We start from the raw sequence: 17,445 nt of genomic DNA, 5'->3' as shown, positions 1-17,445 counted from the left end.
AAGCAGAGATACCAGCCCCGTTTGGAACAACCTCCAGGCCACAGAGGTCCCTGGGAGCTGGCCTGGCTCTGTGTGGCCTGGGCGGGGCAGCAGATCACCTCTCGCTCAGGGCCTGGGTCTCCACACTTGCACCAGGGGGAGTGCTCGCTCCACCTGGCAGGCCGCCAGGAGCCTTTAGCACACCTGGGAGCAACCAAGCACCGAGGGGGAAATGGGGGTCCGGGGAGCCTGCTGCCCTTACCCTGAGGGCAGTAACAGCATTTGGGAAGGGAGAAGCAGACCAGCAGATCTACAGGAAATGCAGTAACCAGGCTCGGGTAACCTTCTAGAAGGCCACGAAGCCTTAGGACAGGGCAAAGGCAGCAGTCACAGGGCCCAGCTGTGCTGTCCAACTTGCTAGCTGCTGGTCACACACGGCTATTTAAAGTTAGACTGAAGTAGGTGCCTCGTTAGCGCAGTAGGTAGCGCGTCAGTCTCATAAAGTTAGACTGAAGTGAACTAAACTAAACTACAATTCAGTTGCAGGGACCGTATCTCAAGTGTTCAACAGCACACGTGGCTTGTGGGCTGCTGTACGGAACAGCGCACATCCTGCGCGTGATGTCCCTGCAACACGTTCTACTAGACGGGCCCGGGCTGCACGGTCACTGCTCCGTAAGCGGTATGAGATGGAAAAGGTGAGGAGGAGAAGAGGAGCCCGTGGTGTAAGGGGGTGAGGGACTGAGAGAGAGGAGTGGGAGAGAGGGGTGGGGGGGCAGGGGAGAGGGGGAAGGTGGGGGGGCGCTGGGAGAGAGGAGAGGCAGCAGGGAAGGGGCAAGGCGGGGGAGGCATTAGGGAGGGGAAGGGAGAGGCAGCAGATGGGAGCAGGGGATGCTGGGAGAGAGGGGGAGGCAGCAGGGAGGCAGCTAGGAGAGAGAAGGGAGGCATGGGGGGGCAGCAGAGGGGGGCTGGGAGGGGGAGGCACAGGGGGGCGTGCTAGGAGAAAGGGAGAGGGAAGGCATCAGGGAGGGGAGGCAGGAGAGGAGCTAGCAGAGATGGGGAGGCATCCAGGGACAGGGCTAGGAGAGAGGGGGCTGGGGAGAGGGAGAGGCAGGGGAGCCGTTCCTCTGGGCTCCCTGGCGGAGCGGGAGGCTCCAGGACCACAGGAGCGTCTTTCTCAAAACTCCTCAAACTCCACGGAACACATCCCACCTGGGAGGCGGCAGGGCCTGGCCGAGAAAGCCGCCAGCAGGGGAGGGCGGGCCTGACAAGGCTGTGCGTCCTGCTGAGCTCCCAGCTTCTCCAGCCTCTCCAAGCACTTTCCAGACAAGAGACTCTCGTGCCCTCTCGTGGCTCCTCCTGTCACGCTTCGGGACAACAGGCAGGCGGAGAGCCAGGGCTGGGCCAGCCCACCGCAGTGTCACTGCCTTAACTGCAAGCACGGTGACTCCCCGGAGTGCGTCCGGAAGGGTTCACGTCGTCTACACCGGGAACAAACCGCCGCCACCTCCATGGCCGGCCGGGCCCTCCCATCCCAGGGTCTCCGCTGCTGCCTCCAGGCAGGCCCCGTTCAGCTTGCTTCAGCCAGAGCAGTTTCTCCCAAACACAAGTCTGACACACTTGGGATCTCTGAAAAGCCACCGATGCCTCCCGTCGTGTGGTCTGTGCTCACCTCCTGTCACTGGCCTCGTAAGCTGCACACAGAACGCGGCAGGCGGTCCCGGGCAGGCCTTCCCACGGTGGCGCTCTCCCGCACTCTCTCCTCCGCCTCCATCACCAGAGTGACGGGACTCACCGTCAAGTCTCAGCTCAGACCACCGTCCCCCAGGAACCTCCCCTGACCTCAGGACCAGGTCCACAGGCCTTGTCTTGTGTTAGTTTCCCGCAAAGCAGAGCCTGAGGCCACGACTGACGGCGCCCGCTTTGCTGACGGGGGGGCCGGGAGGCCTGTGAAGGAACGGGCTGGTGAGCCGGGACAGAGGGCATCACCAACGTGAGCACGGGGGACAGTGGGCTTCCGTCCTGCCCGGAGCTCCAGGGGGCAGTGAGAGCAGAGCTCGGCGCTGTCCCATCCAGGAGGCGGCCTGCTGAGGCTGAGGGCTGCCCCCGGGGGCGTCACTCCCTAGCACAGGCGGTCTGTCCCTGGTCTGTCCCTGCAGCCGAAGAGCCCCCGATCAGGGACCGCTGGTCCGTGGGGCAACACGGAAATGCACGTGAGCAGAAGGTCAAGGGCACGCGTGTGCATTTCACTCCCCACGGTAACTGTCCCCGTACTGCAGCATCCCGTCAGCCCAGGGGCACGTCCGGCGTTCACCCCGCCAGGGGTGACGCACAGGACGCGCCAATAACTATCTGCTGAGTGGACGGACACCCTCAGTGTTGCCCTTAGGCCAGATGGGCCCCAAACACCACTATGCCCTCAAGGGAAGCCTGGAGGCTTCCCAGGACCACCCACTCGAATGCCCCACGGGGCCAGCCCCAGGCCCCATGGCAGCCTCGTCCTCCTCAGTCCTCCCCGGCCTAGAGCCCCTCCTCTGCCCTCTTCCTGCGGTCGCCGCGGTTCACACATTCTACCCAGTCTAGCGCCTGTGGGAATCCGTCCGTCCCTTCCTGCCAAGGCAGCAACAGAGTCAACTCAGGGTCAGGGGTGAGGGGAGGTTCAGTGGCTCCCACTTTCCTCTCCGTACTCTTCTGTATTCTCAAACCTTCCAAAGCGAACTGTACTCCTTTTTAATTGAACTTTTATTTTGAGGTCATCGTGGATTCATCGTGACTTACACGGAAGAACACAGAGATCCCACGTTACTCCCATCCACTGTGTCCCAACTGGTAGCATCTTGCAAAACTGCAGCATCATCTCCCAACCAGAACACCAGTAAAGTCAAGATACAGGATGTCTCCGTCTCCACAGAATGCCTCACGTTGTCCTTGGGTGACGGCACCGACTTCCCTCCGCCCCCCACCCGCCTCCACCCCAAACCTCTGGCAGCCACTAGTCTGTTCTCCATTTCTATAATTTGATTGTTTCAAGAACGCTATGTGGAACAACGGGGATCTACTCACCAAAGAACACCACACACAGATACCTCAGGCTACATACAAAAGTTACAAAACTAACTCAAAATAGATCAGAGCCCCAAAGAATGAGCTAAACTATAAATCTCTTAGAAGAAAACATGGGCAGGGGCACCTGGGTACCTCAGTTGGGCGAATGCCTTTAGCTCAGCTCATGCTCCCGGGGCCCTAGGATCAAGCCCACGTCGGGCTCCCTGCTCTGCTGGGAGCCTGCTTCTCCCTCTCCCTCTGCCTGCCACTTACCCCGCTTGTGCTCTCTTCTCTGTCTCAAATAAATAAATAAAATCTAAAAAAAAGAGAAAGAAAACAGGTAAATCTTTGTGACACTGGATTAAGCAACAGTCTGAGATATGACCATCTAACCTAAGAAAAAACAGCAAGCCAAGAAAAATACAGAAAACTGCATTTCATTGAAATCAAAAATTTCTGTACTCTGAAGGTCATCATCGTCAAGAGGAAAACCACCTACGGGGGAACATGCTTGCAGATGACACATCTGGTAAGGACCTACGATCCAGAACACAGCCAGAACAGACTCCAACAATGAAAACAACAGACGATCCAATTAAAACAGAGACAAGTCGGAACAGACATCTCTGCCAGGAAGACACGCAAATGGCTGGCGAGTTCGCGGACGGACGCTCGAGGTCACTGGCCGTCAGGAAAACGGAAATCAGAACCGTGATGGGCCACTGCTCCACACCGACAAGGACGGCTATCGCCCAAACGGGGCTAACAAGCGTCGGCAAGGATATGGGGAAACCCAAACCGGCCTGCCCGGCGGGCAGGAACCTGCACGCGAAATGGCACAGCCTTCCACTGTGGAGAATGGAGCGTGCTGCGCGACACGGTAGGCGGTCACCCTGCGCCCCGGCACTCACGGGCGCAGACCCGAGAGGAACAGGAACACGTCCACACAGAAGCAGCGCGGAAATGACCCCAAGGTCCCGCAAGCTGCCGTGTACACACACAGAAAGGAACGCGGCGCTCACACGGGCTACCACGTGCGCGGAGAGGCGCCAGCACAGCCGACCCACCTGCCGCAGGGCTGCACGCACGGGAGACGTCCAGCACAGGAAACGTCAGGAAGCAGGTGAGCGGCTGCCAGGTGCTGGGCAACAAGGCAAGGACTGAAACAGGAGAGGTCTCTTTTTGGGGTGACCACACGGGTCTGGACTAAGACAGCAGGAGGAGGGCTGCACCACCACGTAAATACACGAAAATCCACTGAACCATCTGCTGTAAAAAGATGGATTTTATGATGCAAATGACACCACAGTTTATAAAAACATCAATTCGCATAATTTCATGCGACCTGCTAAGGTGAGTGTCACCTGACACAGGTGCCAACCCTACCTCCGGCCTGTCACCGGTGGGCCTGCTGTCCCCACCAACCTGGGCAGAGGGAAGAGAGACGGGACACCAGGCTGGAGAACACGCCCCGCTCCACAGAGAGGAACCAGTGTCAGCGTTCAATCAGGGACCACTCTGGAGCTTCACAAATAACATTTATTGGCCACGTTCGCCGGAGTCTCCCCTGCGTCCACAGCAGCTGCGCCGCCACGAAGCACTGCCTGTTGAGAGCCTGGACCCAGCCCCGGGTGTGACTTCTAGGGCCTGAGAGAACGGTGGCTATCACACACTCCCCCTGACTTGACATTCTCGTTAAAGACCTTCATTATGACTGACATTTTCGTTGATGTTCTCGGCAGTGGCTGAAGATTCCAACTTCAAAACCAAAACAAGTGGCTGGAAAGCAAAGAGAAAGGCAGTTACTCGGAACTGGGCCCCACGCCGAGCCCACGCTGCCCGGGCAGGACCTGGCAGGGAGCCTCCCTGGGTTGGAAGGCGGGGGACCCCGGCAGCAGAGGGGGATGCCGTCTGAGTCCCTGAGGAGCCCAGGCAGGAAAAGGGTACAGGGAAGTGATGCCACTTCCAGCCATGGATTCTCTGATGGGGCACTCGGCCCCCAGAGCCCACTCTCCCCCTCGGGGCAGGAAGGAGAGTCCCGGCCTTGCGCCTTCCGCAGCTGTGAAGGGGACACCATGCGAGGAGGCTGCGGCGGGCCCCATCGAGAAGGCAAGTGTGACAGTCTCAGCCCTCCAAGGGTCCCTGCTGGGAAGGCTCGGAGCTCACCTCCCCTGCAGAGGCCTTCACAGTCCTAAACCTCTGCCAGGCCAGGCTGCAGGCAGCCGGCAACTTCTCCTGAGATAAGCTGGTGTCTCGTCTGGGGGACTCTCACAGAGCACCCTGCAGACACCCCAGCCAGACAAGAGAGTTCTCCTGAGCATCTAGCTGGCACCTGTGGCTCGGCCCAAGGAGCCTGGCTCTGAGGCAAACACCTCCTCTGCCCTCACCAGCGCTGTTCCTTTGGCCTGCCCGGACCATCTCCCTCACATACCATCTGCAGCCGAGAGTCCCTCCTTGCTCCTCCCAGAGTGCGCACAGGGAGTCCGACTCGAGTTAGCAAACACACACACACACACACAAAGATGAATCTTCACACACAGCAAAGAAGGAACGCGAGCTCATGCACAGCCCCCCACAAAGCTGCTGTCCCCCAGCCCCGGGCCTTCCGGAGAGCTCACACCACAGACAGGCACCTGCACACAGACGTGCCCTGGGACACCGTCTGTCATCACAGGGGTTAGAGGCAACACCGGGAGAGCAGACAAGCAGGGTGCAGCGGGCTGGGGAGGGGGGCTTCTGCTTCCAGCCAGGACCAGACACAAAGACAGAGCTACCCCTGCTGTGAACAGCAGCAACGGGGACAATGGACAGGACACCTACAACCACTTTCAGATACTGGACACTTTCTAGAAGACTCCTCTTACAATGACACGAAGACAGACAATCAAGCAAACAAGTCAACATCTACCCCTCTGACCCGTGTGCATTTACACGCCGATGCACTTGTGTATCTGCACGTCCCAGCACAGGTGTGATGGGAGAGCCTGAGCAGGAGACCGAATGAAGCAGCCCTGCCTGTCCTGGAGTGAGGCTTCTGGGGTCGAGGCTGGGACAACGGCTTCCCAAAATGGAGCCTTGACGGCTGGGAACGGGCAAGGGGAGAGGCCGCAGTCCCCAGGCCTGAAGCTGTGCTTATTCCCCAGCGGGCTGGCTGGGTGAGCGGCCTCTAACAGCTACCTTTGACCTCGAGGTGACGGAAACGTGTGCAAACTGGAAGCAGTGCCAGGCCACAGGGATGAGCGGACGAAAGACAGTCGGGCAGCCCCGAGATGCCCAGTGCCCCGCCGTCAGCCCGGACGTGCCTGCACGCTCACGCTGGAGTGTGTGGTGCCGTGAGAGCCGTGTGGAAGGTGTGAGCGACTCCGATGGTGAGCCCGCCGCAGCCGTCCTCACCCTTCATTCGGCCACAGCCAACTTCTCCCACAACCCGGACTCAGCTGAACCCCCAGCCCCTGACCCAAACAGCCTGGGAGTGAGATGGGCCCAGGACCCCCAGGGCCCCCACCCCAAGCCTGCTCACCGAATGGCCACCACGACCCTCAGGACCACCTGCAGGAGGGTGAGGAGGCTGAAGGGCAGGAAGGGGGCCGGGGGGCTCACTCCCCTCTCTGGGGCCAGTGGCTCGTGCTGGTGAAGGGCCTGGAGCTGTTGCCACTTGAGGAGGAGGCGCCCGTCACAGCAGATCTGCCAGCGGTTGTACCAGGAGTGCAAGTCCAGGGGGCGTTCTAGGCGAGAAAGCAAGTCAGGACCTGGGCAGAGTGGGCACGGAGTGCCGCACGTGCACACCACACACGGGAGAACCCTCCAGAACCCAGGGTGAGGACGCCAGGGGTCCCAGCAAGGCTGGTCCCAGCCCCAGTGTGGACCGACCGACATCCAGCAGATGAAGAGAACACTGCTGTTTACTTCCTTCTGGGCTGACTGTGGGGCTCGCGCCGGCGCCTCTATCCCTTACAGCCACACGACCAACCAGTTATGGATGAGAGAATTCAGAATTTAGCTGGCATGTGTTTCCCATTAATCTTCTGTTTTGTTTTTGGAGGAGGGAACCGGTGGATGCAGCTCAGATGAAACAGATGGGCAAGAAGCTGAGAATGAGTACAACTCAGTGATGGAAACATGGGGTTTGAGTATCTGGAAACCACAACCACAAATGGGATTCCAGTGTTTCCACTTCCCGGACACGAGCCTTTGACATCTGCTTTGGTCAGCATGGGAGCCTTCGGACACCACACCTTACTTAGGTTACACTACTAACGTGCTAGGCCCACAAGTCACACCACATTCATGTATTACACACACCACACACCAACTTTGTCACATCGCACACCATGTTACTACTCCAATTATACTAATGGGTAAAAGCATGCTTGATATAAAATACACTATTTTCTTAATCCTACTACAAAAACATAGGGAAGAAAAACAGATGAGCCCCCTCTTTACAAAGAAAATACAAGATGAGAAATACAGATTCTTCTCTTTAAAATGGAAATAATCTGGGTTTGAAGCTAAGGAAAGTAGTTTTATATTGCTTTTCTTAAATCATATTTTTAAATCACTCTGTACAAAGCTCAAGGGAGACCGATCCTAACTGTCCTGGTGCCAGTGAGACCCGGGCTCTCAGTCCTGTCCTGAGAACACCTTCTGGCCTGAATGGGTGAGGGCTCGACTCATCGTCCGTAAAAACTGCCTGAGCTATTAAACAAGGACTGGAAAAAAGTTAATACTGGCTTTTGAAAATATCAAATTGGTGCACATGATTCAATAAGCTGAGCTTTTAGCTTTTCCTAAAGATGCAGAGTATTCAAAGCCAAAAGCCACCAATAAAAATAACCCGTACCTGTGTGACTATACAGTTAAAAGAGCAGTCTCTCCCACTGTTCTCGTCCTCCCGCTGTGGTTCCTCTCGTAAAGGGACTCTGGCTCTCTCCCCCAAACCGGAGCCAGCCTGCTGCTGTTGGCTCTGCTGCTGGAAGTCCAGCCCCCCGTCTTGCTCATGGGTTCCTGAACTCTTGTCTTCCCACCCACACGGTAACCGTGACTGTCAGTCCAGACACACACCCCCAGCCCGCAACCACAGCCACACAGGGCTTCAGCTTTTCGGGGCCACGGGAATGGGGGGCAACTCCGCAGCCGGCAGCAACTTATTTCTCGTCGCTGCAGTGTGTCTGGGGCACCCTCCCGTCGTCCCTGAGGGCTGCGAGCTCTCCAAGGCAGGTGCCACATTTCGTACACACACCCACGTACGTCCATCCTCCCCCGGGACACACTTCAGCTGCTTCGGACACCTTGCCAAGGACACCACTGCTGCAGAGAGACACGCACGCCGGAGTGTCTACCAGACGTCACCCTGACAAGGGCTTGCCGGAGTAAAGACGACGCACATTACAAAAACCGAAAGATGGGAGAAATGGGTCAAGTGGTCAAAAGATACAATCTTCCAGTTAAAAAATAAATACAACCTGGGGCTCTAAGGTACAGCACGGTGACCAGAGTTAATAATACTGTATTGTATTTCTCAAAAGTTGTGAAGAGAATAGATCTTAAAAGTTCTCATCATGAGAAAAAAAAATTTGTAACTATATGAGGTGACAGATGTTAACTAGACTTACCATGTTGGTCATTTCACAAAAATGTATCAAAAGTAAGTATCAAACCATTACACTGTACACCTGAAACTAATATGACATTCTATGGCAATTATAGCTCAAAAAATAATTCGATAGATGCCTCTAAACTGCCCCGACAAAAGCCGTGGACATCCGCGCTGTTCCTAATCATGTGACTCTTACGACCCGGGAAAGTATGTGTTTGTGCCGCATTACAAGGTGGGCCTGCTGGCTGGTGGCCACTCGCTTCCTGGGCACTGTCCCACTCAGCCCTCTGCTCCTGGCTTCTGGGCAGGCCAAACTGCTCACCCATCACAGGCTCCCAGTCCTAGCCCGGCGTCCATCCATGCCCCTCCTTCCCAGATTCCAGCAAAGGGGCTCACCACGCAGAGCATGGGAACAGCTGGGAAGGGAAGGACCTGATCCAAACCACCCAGCACGCCCACTCCTTGGCTCACACGCAACACAGAGGAAGCATCCACGTTGGCCATCGGCGCCGGACATGGCCTCCCAGAGCCATCCAACCCACTTGTTTTAGAGACAAAGCAAAGGTGGAATGGAGAGGTCATCCCTCAAGCTGACCCGCGTGCACGAGAACACACCAGCTCACAAACACGTGCCTCTCCGACCACGCTCTATTGCAGAGACGCATTACACCACCAACACACGGAAGTGAGGTGTGTACTACCGCTGCCGGAAACATGCGCACGCATGCACACTAGCTCTCAAACACATACGTGTGTGTGTACCGCAGAAGGGACAAGTGGCTCAGTCCGCCGTCATGCACGTCCAGTGCGTCCTGCGTGTGTCAGCGCGGGCAGCTGCACCAGACCGTTAGCAAACACACTGACTAGGTCACTGGCATGCGTGCGTACGTATACACTGGACACACACACACACACACACGTCACAAAGTATGCAAGATTTGACCTTAAAAGAAAATACGCTTTAGACACCATCGAACTCCAGGCTGCAAATCGGCTTCACCCTGGAAGCCAACGCAGACAGACCGTCAGAGCGTAAGGCTTCTCTCGTTCACTGCGGGAAAATGGTAGGTGGCTAGTGCCGCTTGGTAAGACAAGGGGGTGAACACGCGGTCTGTGTGCCACATGGCCGTCTCTGATTTACAGACATCTGGGGATGAGAGAAGTCTCCCCATCCCCACCATGAGACCCCACCTTCCTCGGGTAGTGAGGGGATGAGACATGTATGCTCGGTTACCTTGGATGCCTTTACAACTCTGCGGCCTTTTCACCACCTGAAAGAAAAGAATGGGGGCAGATGTGTCAGCCCAGTCTGGTGGCCTACAGAAAGGTGGGCCCAGGGATCTGGCTGGACACCAGGAAAGGGCTGTGGCCGGCTCAGAATACAAGCCATGGTCCCCTTCCAATGTGCCTCTGAGTCTTAATTCTGGGGACAGTTTGCTTCTTAATGAGAAAACCAGCAAATGATAAGTGGGTGAAGGCAGAAAGGAAGCCTCTCCCGACCACCCAGGACACCCAGAAAGCATGGGAGAGAAGGGGCCGTGGGACTGAGGAGGGCTGGACTTGGCCAGCAACCCCAGTAGTCACTGCCCTGGAACCCAGAGCCTTGGGAACGCAGACAGAGCAGAAAACCAGAAATAGTAACTCAGAGCGCTGCCCCTTCCTGGCTCTGCCCTCTGCCTCCAGGGATGCCCAGAGGGCTGGACAGGGCACTGAGGCAAGGTGAGGGAGGTGGAGCAGAAGAAGGAAGAGCAGGAGGCAGGAGAGATGGCACTAAAACTGGGGGCAGCAATGAGGGACCCCCTCCAGAGAGCAGTGCGACCCACCCTCCCGGCACCCCCAGGACACCAAGCTGGTCCTCCCCTGCACACGCCCACCTCCTGCACTCTACTGCCCTCACTGTGCCTTCCAGGAGACCCCAGACACCAGAGCCCTCTGGGTGTCCGCGGTCCCTCTGGGGCCTCGCTACCGTGAGCCTCCCTCTTACCTTCTTGTGAGGCCTCAGGATCTGGGGCACCCAGTAGGGCATCACGGCCTGATCCCTAGGCATTGGGAGCCGGCCCCCAAAGCGGTGGCATAAGCAGGGGCATGCCTCGGAGGTTTTGGGGATATAAAACCGGACCATCTTTTGGATCTAACAAAGAGGGAGGGAAGAGAAGGTCCAAAGGGGTTGTGGCCCAGAAATCTTCGCCCTGGGACAGGGCCCTGGGGAGCTCCTCTTCTGTGCCCTCCCACAGGCCCACCCCAACCACCCAGCGGAGGGAGAAGCCTCCCCCCACTTATTCCCAGGGGCCGCCTGCATCTCTGCCGTGGAAGGTCTGCACGGCTGCCATGGTGGGACATGTGAATCGCAGGCAGGCGACATGGCTCTGTCCTGAGCCTGCAGGCCTCCGGGACTGGCTCCTGGGCACAACATCTAGCCTCTCTGAGCCTCAGGGTTCTTGGCTACAAAGCTTTCCCGAAAACACGGGCCAGGGTCTATCACGGACAGCGTCTGGTCCAGCAACCTCACTCGGGACACGTGAGCATCTGCCAAACGACGCTCGTGACTACACTAGCTGCAGCACGGCCGGAGTGGCCCAGGGGCCTGTCTGGGAGGGACACGGGGACAGCAGGGAATGGGACAGCCTCTGGAAAGGGCGAGGCAGACCTGTGTGCCTGGCGCGAGTGAATGCAGAGGCATGACGTGGCGTGGGAAACAGTCTGCAGGCGCAGCACGCTGCCGTGTGCCGTCTGCACAGAGAATCTGTGTGCCACGATTCCCGAGCATGAGTTGTGGGGGGTCACGGCCTTGGCCCGTTCTGTACCCTCCCCACAGCCCTGCCCTTTGCCCTGTGACCCCCACTCCTTCCGGCAGGAGGGCAGCGTGGAGCCCACGCCCGGACTTTCCTTAGACCATGCACTGGTTTGGCCCATGGCCAAGGGGCACGGGATAGCAGTCAGGTCTGGCCAAAGAGACCACACGGGCCTCTACAACGTCTGAACCTGCACAGTGGCCCCAAGATCAGGGGAAGGTGGGGCCGGGCCACCCAGCTGAGCCCCTCACCATGACAGGGACTGCAGTCTGAAGTCCAGGCAGCTGGGCAATGTGTTCCATGTCCCTAAGGAAAGGAGACACACACAGCCCGTCTCCGGGCCACACGGGGAAGCCTCAGTGTAGGCACAGGTCAGGCACCCCCCTGTACCACGGTCAAGTTCCCGCCACGCGCTCACGTCTCATGTCAGAAAGAGCACAAAACCTGCTTGTGCACAGGCCCTGCTGACCTTCCGAGGTGGAGGGGATGTGGCCCAGAGCAGGCGTGCGACATGCTGCAAAGCGCAGGCCCCACAGGGGAGGGCCGAGGGGTTGAAAGCTCATCCGAAGGAGGAGATGAAGAGGCCCCGGAGAACCCAGGAAACTCTGTCCACCCCTACCTCCTGCCAGCACGACAAGAGCCCAACGGGACAGGCACATCTGGGCCAGTTCCGCCCCCCACCAAGCGAGCGATGGTGCTCACTGGGCACGCTCTCCACCGCAGGCACGGCGCTGGGAGTGCAGACCCGTCCTGCCCAGAACCTCGCTACGCGGCGCCGTCCTGCACACAGAATGAGCGTGGGGTGCAGGGGAGCAGGAGCAGGGAGAACACCCCAGGCTAGGGCAGCTGCCGTGGAAACTGGCAGACGGACTCCAAATCTCACACGGAAACGCAAGGAAACCAGAATGAGCGGCTTGAAGAGAACCAGCACCGGAGGGCACCGGCCCCGTGTGAAGCCCAGTGGCGGAGACGGCGCAGCGGCAGGCGGGCGGAGAAGCGGACGGAACAGGGTCCAGACACAGACCCGCGGCTACACGCACGGCTCGTTTGTACCAACGGTGCAAGGGCCGGCCCGTGGAGAAGGCGTGTGGCACCGGCACAACCGGGCACCACGACGGAAACCACGGAACTTCGACCCGCACCTCAGCCGCACACGAAACGAACCGAAAGAGGATGGCGGACCGGAACGTGACTGTAAGCGCGAGCACGTCTGGAAGAAAATGCCGGGCAGACCCTCCTGCCTTGGCGCACGCTAGGATCTCTCAGGAATCCTTGGACAGCACGTCCCAGCACCGCGGGGTCCGGGAAAGGGTCAGACGGATCAAGTGGGCTCGTCCGCTTTCAAACTGAGGGTCTGTGCAAAACGCCAGCCACGGATCGAAAGGACAAGCCAGAACCACGGAGAAATGCTTACAAACACACGAGTGGGTACGACAGGAGGTACGATCGTACCCACAATACACGAAGAACTCTCAAAACCCCGGAACTTTAAAAAAAAAAAAACCAAACAACCAAATTTTTTTTAAAGATTTATTTATTTGACAGACAGAGATCACAAGCAGGCAGAGAGGGAGGGAGAAGCAGGCTCCCCACGGAGCAGAGAGCCCGATGCGGGGCTCGATCCCAGGACCCCGAGATCATGACCTGAGCCGAAGGCAGACCCTTCAGCACGGAGCCCCCCAGGCGCCCCAACCAAACGTTTCTGAATGGGCAGAACATCTGAAGAGACACAGACCAAGGAAGACGTGCCAATGCCACAGCGTTCGGAGGGGCCACTCGGCGTCACCTGTGACTACAGAAACACCCAACAGAGGCACAGGGAGACACACCTACCAAGACGGCTACAACCGACAAGACTGACCGAGCCACGCGCGTCCGAGGACGCGGAGGAAGTGGCACCTCACGCTGCTGCTGGGAACGTCCAGTGAGAAGCCCTCGGGAGAACAGTTCAACACCCGCTGCTGGGTCGCCCCACGGTCCGACAAGTCCGCTCCCAGGTATCTGCCCCGGAGACAGGAAAGCGCGGTCACACAGACACTCGGCCACACGCGTCCCCAGCAGCTCGGCTTGCGACAGACAGAACTTGTGGAGACATGGCGGTCCCGTCATCGGAGGGACACGACCCGGCACCCCGCGGCCACCACGTGGAGGAAGCTCAGAAATAATCCCAGGGAGTGACCGAGGCCACCGCGGACCCGCTATAGGATTCCGTCCACAGAAAACCCGAAGAAATGCCAACTGAGCTGGGGTGCCGGAAACAGATCCGTGGTTGCCCGGGGACGCCGGGGAGGGGAGGGGCGCACGGAACCCCCTCGGGACAGCTCCGCGGCAGCAGCGGTCTCAGAGTGGACATCTGCCAAGACTCAGCAAACTGAACACTTTCCACACGAGCACTTACCACACGTCCGTCGTAACCCTAGACACCTAATTCTTGGAAAAATCTGGATTTAAAAGAAAAACATAGAAACTGTCTCCCCGGAATCTTAAGGAATTGCTCACGTAACATCTACGATTTCGAGGGGTGACCGGTCCCCTGAGGTTCACCCCGGACTCGGAGGAAGCAGCCCTGGTCCACGTCACCTACCTGCTTTCGGGGTCTCAGGGACAAAGGGACCCAGTAAGGCAAGGCCACCTGGACCCTGGGCACCGGCAGGAAGCCCCCGAATTTGGCCTGGCACTCACAGCAGGTGGGCTCTCGAGGGACGGTGCTGGGGACAGGACACATCTGGGCAAGACACAGAAAAGACAGAGTCAAACCTGCTCCCCGTGGGCGACGGGCACCAAGGAGCTCCCGGAACAGGGAGCCACGCCGGAAGAGCCAGGGCTGAGGCAGGCTGCCCAGGGCAGGCAACGGCCCCCCAGCTCCCCCGCAGCCGGGCAGGCGCGGGCTACCCCGGCTCAGTCTGCGGAGTCCCCTGCGGGTCGGCCCGTCCTGCCGCGCTCCGGGAGCCGCGCTGGGACTGCAACCGGCTGCGGGGAGCGGGCGGCCGTCTCCGCTGCGGGTCGCCGGCAGCGCTCTCCATGCCCAACGGCCCCCACACCCACGCCGCGGCAGGAAGGGGCCGGGGTCACCCCCGGCGGGGTCAGAGGGAGAAGCTGATGCCCGGAGCGGGTGCGCCGAGGACGGTGCCGTCCTCCCCGGGCTGGGGGAGGCGGCGGGCGGCCCTTCACGGAACCACGGGGCCCGCCCACGCGCCGGGACCCAGACCCCCGGGCCGGACGGTCCCCGCGAGCTGCTGTCCGCGGACCCCTCTCCCCGCTCCGGGGCCGCGGCTGCCCGGAGCCTGCCGCCCTTACCGAAGGCTGTCCGGGGCTCGCCTCCGTCCCGAGGTCTGCGGCCGGCTCTCCCTGGAAGGCGAGGACACGAGGCTCAGGAAGTTCTGGGCTCCGCGCGGGGAGCTGCGGGCGGGGAGGGGGGGCTGCCGGGTGGGGACCCGGGCCGGCGCCGCCGGACCGCCCCCCGGGTCAGTGGGGTCGCCGCGCTGCAGGGAGGGAGGCGCTCGCGCCGGCCCCCACGCCCGGGCACCTGCGCCGGCCCCGGGCCACGCCGGGCAGCGTTCGCGCCGAGAGACCGGCCCACGCACAGGCCCCAGGGCGCCGGGGGCGAAGCCGGAGCGGCCCGCAACGAGGACCCGCCCCGCGCCCCGGCACACGCGGCCAGAAGCCGGGGTCGGGGCGCACCCGGGACCCGGGAAGCGCCGCTCGGCCGGGGGCGCGTCCCCTGCTCCTAACGCGAACGCTCTCCGCGACCCCGCGCTCTCGGGGCCCCCGCGCCGCCGGTCAGCCCGGCCCGACCCCAGCCCCGCCGGACGCCGGCTCTCTCGGCGCGCGCGCCGGTCAGCCGGACGGACTCATCCCGGGCCTTCGTGCCAAACCCGGGGCAACAGCAGCTCCCCCCCGCCGGGGAAGCGCCGCCGACGGACGGACGGACGGACGGACGGTCCCTGACCGCGGCCCGGGGGACGCACCCGAGCCTCAGGACCCCACCCCCGGGCTCTCGGTCGGGAAACACGACGCGGCCGTCCGGTGCTTACGTCAGCGTGGGCTTCCCTCCGCCCTGCCTACGCGCTCCGGCCACCGCTGGGCCGGAGTGACCGGGGCCCGGGGACGCGGCTGGGGCCGCCCCGGCTGCGGCGTCCACGGCCCGGCGAGCGGGGCTCAGGGACGCACCTGCCTGACGCGCCGCGCTCGGGGGAGTGCGTGCCGACAGACCCAACGGACACCCGAGGGCTCCCGGAAGTGCCCGCCGCGACGCCGGCCGGGCCGCTGTGGAAGAGGCTGTGGTGACCATCGTGAGGCGGGTGACCACAGTCGAGCGGCCCCTCACGCGTCTAGCTTCCCCCCGCCAGCGGCGCGCGCGCACGCACGAGCACGCACGAGCCTGCACGAGCACGCAGGCACGCACGCTCACGGGGACCGCCCATCTAGGGCCCCGCCCCTTCCGCTAGCTGGCCGCCTCAGGCCCCACCCTTCCGGCCCAACGGCTCCGGAGCACCGCCTGGTTCCCCCGAGCTCAGCCAATCGTGCGCTGCCTTCTAGGCATGTGCCCTTATATGGCGGCTGATTGGCCTATGGCGGCGCGGGCCTCGGGGTCGATGGGTCACGGGGAGGGCCGCTCCTCCGCGCGGGGAACGCCCCCACCGCCTTCCGGGGGCGCCGGCTGTAGCCCGCGAGGCCCCCTGCAGCCGCCCGTTGCGTTTCTCGAGTTCGGATTCGGCCGCGAGCCCCGCGTCTGGACCCGCGTCGTGCCTCAGCCCCCGGGGCTCGGGCGGGGCGAGCCTGGGGAGCCCGGGGGCCGCGCCTGTCGGGGAGCCGCGGCTGTGGGGTCCCGGTGCGCGCGTCGGGTACGCGGGCGGGCGCGCGGGCAAGGGTGTCGGTGTGCGCTGTGCTGCGGCGGCCCGTCCCGGTGCGGCGTCTCGGTGCGGGCTGACCGCTCCGCGGTGTTCCGAAGCCTGTGCCCGTGGCCCAGGGCTCCTGGCCAGGCACAGCCTGGAGAAGGCGCACTCGGCGCAGCGGAAGGCACAGGCCAGCGGCCTCCGCCACGTCGGCCGCGCTGAGCCGGAACGACCCGAATGGCCGCTCCGGCTGGGAAGAGTGGAAGGAAGGTCGGCGGCGTTTCCACACGGAAGGACGACGCGTGCACGAAGGGCGCGGGGCAGTGCGGGGAAGCCAGACCGCAGAGCAGGCACAGGACGCCCCGTGAATGACCGTCGGGCGGCAACCCGCTGCCTCCCGCACAGCACACCTGCCTGCAGGGTCCAGAATAACCAGAGTGACCCGGGCCGGACCCCCGCCCCCGCCGGCCGCTCCCTCACTGTGTGTACTGGGCGAGCCACCCCACTTCTCCAAGGCCGGGGCCAGCGGTAGAAGACTGAGGAAGCTGGGGGGTCGGATGTCCTGGCCAACAGTCCACCTCCGGTGCAAGTCAGCTGGCATCACTGGAGCGGGCGGATCCTACTTCCTCCCTGTATTTTCCTTTTCCCTCCTCCAGGCACAGGCTGGCTCACTGCCACCACCTCGGAGGAGGCACGTGGGACCAGAGGAGCCCGTGGCTGCCAGAGGCTTCTATCCTGCTGTTTCCAAAAGCCCTGCTTTTTCCTGCTGTTTCCAAAGCCCTCAGGGAGGAGGAGGAGCCGAGATGGTGGAGTCCCAGAGCCATGGTGCACTTGTGCAGTGCGTGAACCAACCAAAGGTCCCTGGCTGAAAGCATGATGCGTGGGGCTTGCTCTGGGCCTGCCCCTGCTCCCAAAGAGGCCACCGTGTATGACCTGCACAGGAGCAACCTGGGCTAGCAAGGGCCCCGCAGAGGCCTGACACTGGAGGACCAGCAGACCAGAGGGGACTATCTGACCTGGCTCGAGGGGACGGACCAGTGGTGGGCCGCTGAGGCGGGCACAGCCAGCACAGGGCATGCCCCTAGCCCCACAGCACTCACGCCATGGCTGTCTGCGCGGGCCTGCCCAACGGCGGCAACTGGGAGCCGGAAGCAGGCCGAGCGTGCCAGGGACTCGTGTCCCTGGAACAAGTATC

At 61.2% G+C, this 17,445-nt stretch overlaps 1 protein-coding gene across 3 annotated transcripts; it reads right to left on the bottom strand.

The window, feature by feature from the left end:
* Nucleotides 1-4,543: 4,543 nt before the first annotated feature.
* Nucleotides 4,544-15,749, bottom strand: C7H16orf95 (chromosome 7 C16orf95 homolog). 3 transcript variants are annotated; one of them, XM_044255601.1, is made up of 7 exons: nt 15,586-15,749; nt 14,713-14,814; nt 14,000-14,140; nt 10,608-10,754; nt 9,858-9,894; nt 6,545-6,749; nt 4,544-4,803 (listed from the first exon to the last, which is right to left on the bottom strand). In XM_044255601.1, exons 3-7 carry the CDS (start codon nt 14,138-14,140, stop codon nt 4,785-4,787), a joined length of 549 nt encoding a protein of 182 aa, XP_044111536.1. In that variant the 5' UTR covers nt 14,713-14,814; nt 15,586-15,749; the 3' UTR covers nt 4,544-4,784. The 3 variants fall into 3 exon arrangements, with proteins under 3 accessions (XP_044111536.1, XP_044111535.1, XP_044111537.1); XM_044255600.1 differs by having other exon boundaries at nt 14,713-14,763; XM_044255602.1 differs by lacking the exon at nt 15,586-15,749 and adding an exon at nt 15,450-15,579 and having other exon boundaries at nt 14,713-14,763.
* Nucleotides 15,750-17,445: the final 1,696 nt, after the last annotated feature.

This window comes from Neovison vison, chromosome 7 (genome assembly GCF_020171115.1).
Source record: "Neovison vison isolate M4711 chromosome 7, ASM_NN_V1, whole genome shotgun sequence".
Classification (NCBI taxonomy): Eukaryota; Metazoa; Chordata; class Mammalia; order Carnivora; family Mustelidae; genus Neogale; species Neogale vison.
The sequence above is the reverse complement of the archived record's forward strand: the minus strand, read 5'-3'. Positions and strand labels throughout refer to the sequence as shown.

What these genes read in the sequence shown, in the direction of transcription:
- C7H16orf95 (XM_044255601.1), bottom strand. Translation starts at nt 14,140, where the DNA reads ATGTGTCCTGTCCCCAGCACCGTCCCTCGAGAGCCCACCTGCTGTGAG. An exon ending in CCCTGAGACCCCGAAAGCAG is followed by an intron (nt 10,755 to 13,999) that starts GTAGGTGACGTG and finishes CCTCTTTGTTAG; the next exon opens with ATCCAAAAGATGGTCCGGTT. An exon ending in GAGTTGTAAAGGCATCCAAG is followed by an intron (nt 6,750 to 9,857) that starts GTAACCGAGCAT and finishes TTTCTCGCCTAG; the next exon opens with AACGCCCCCTGGACTTGCAC.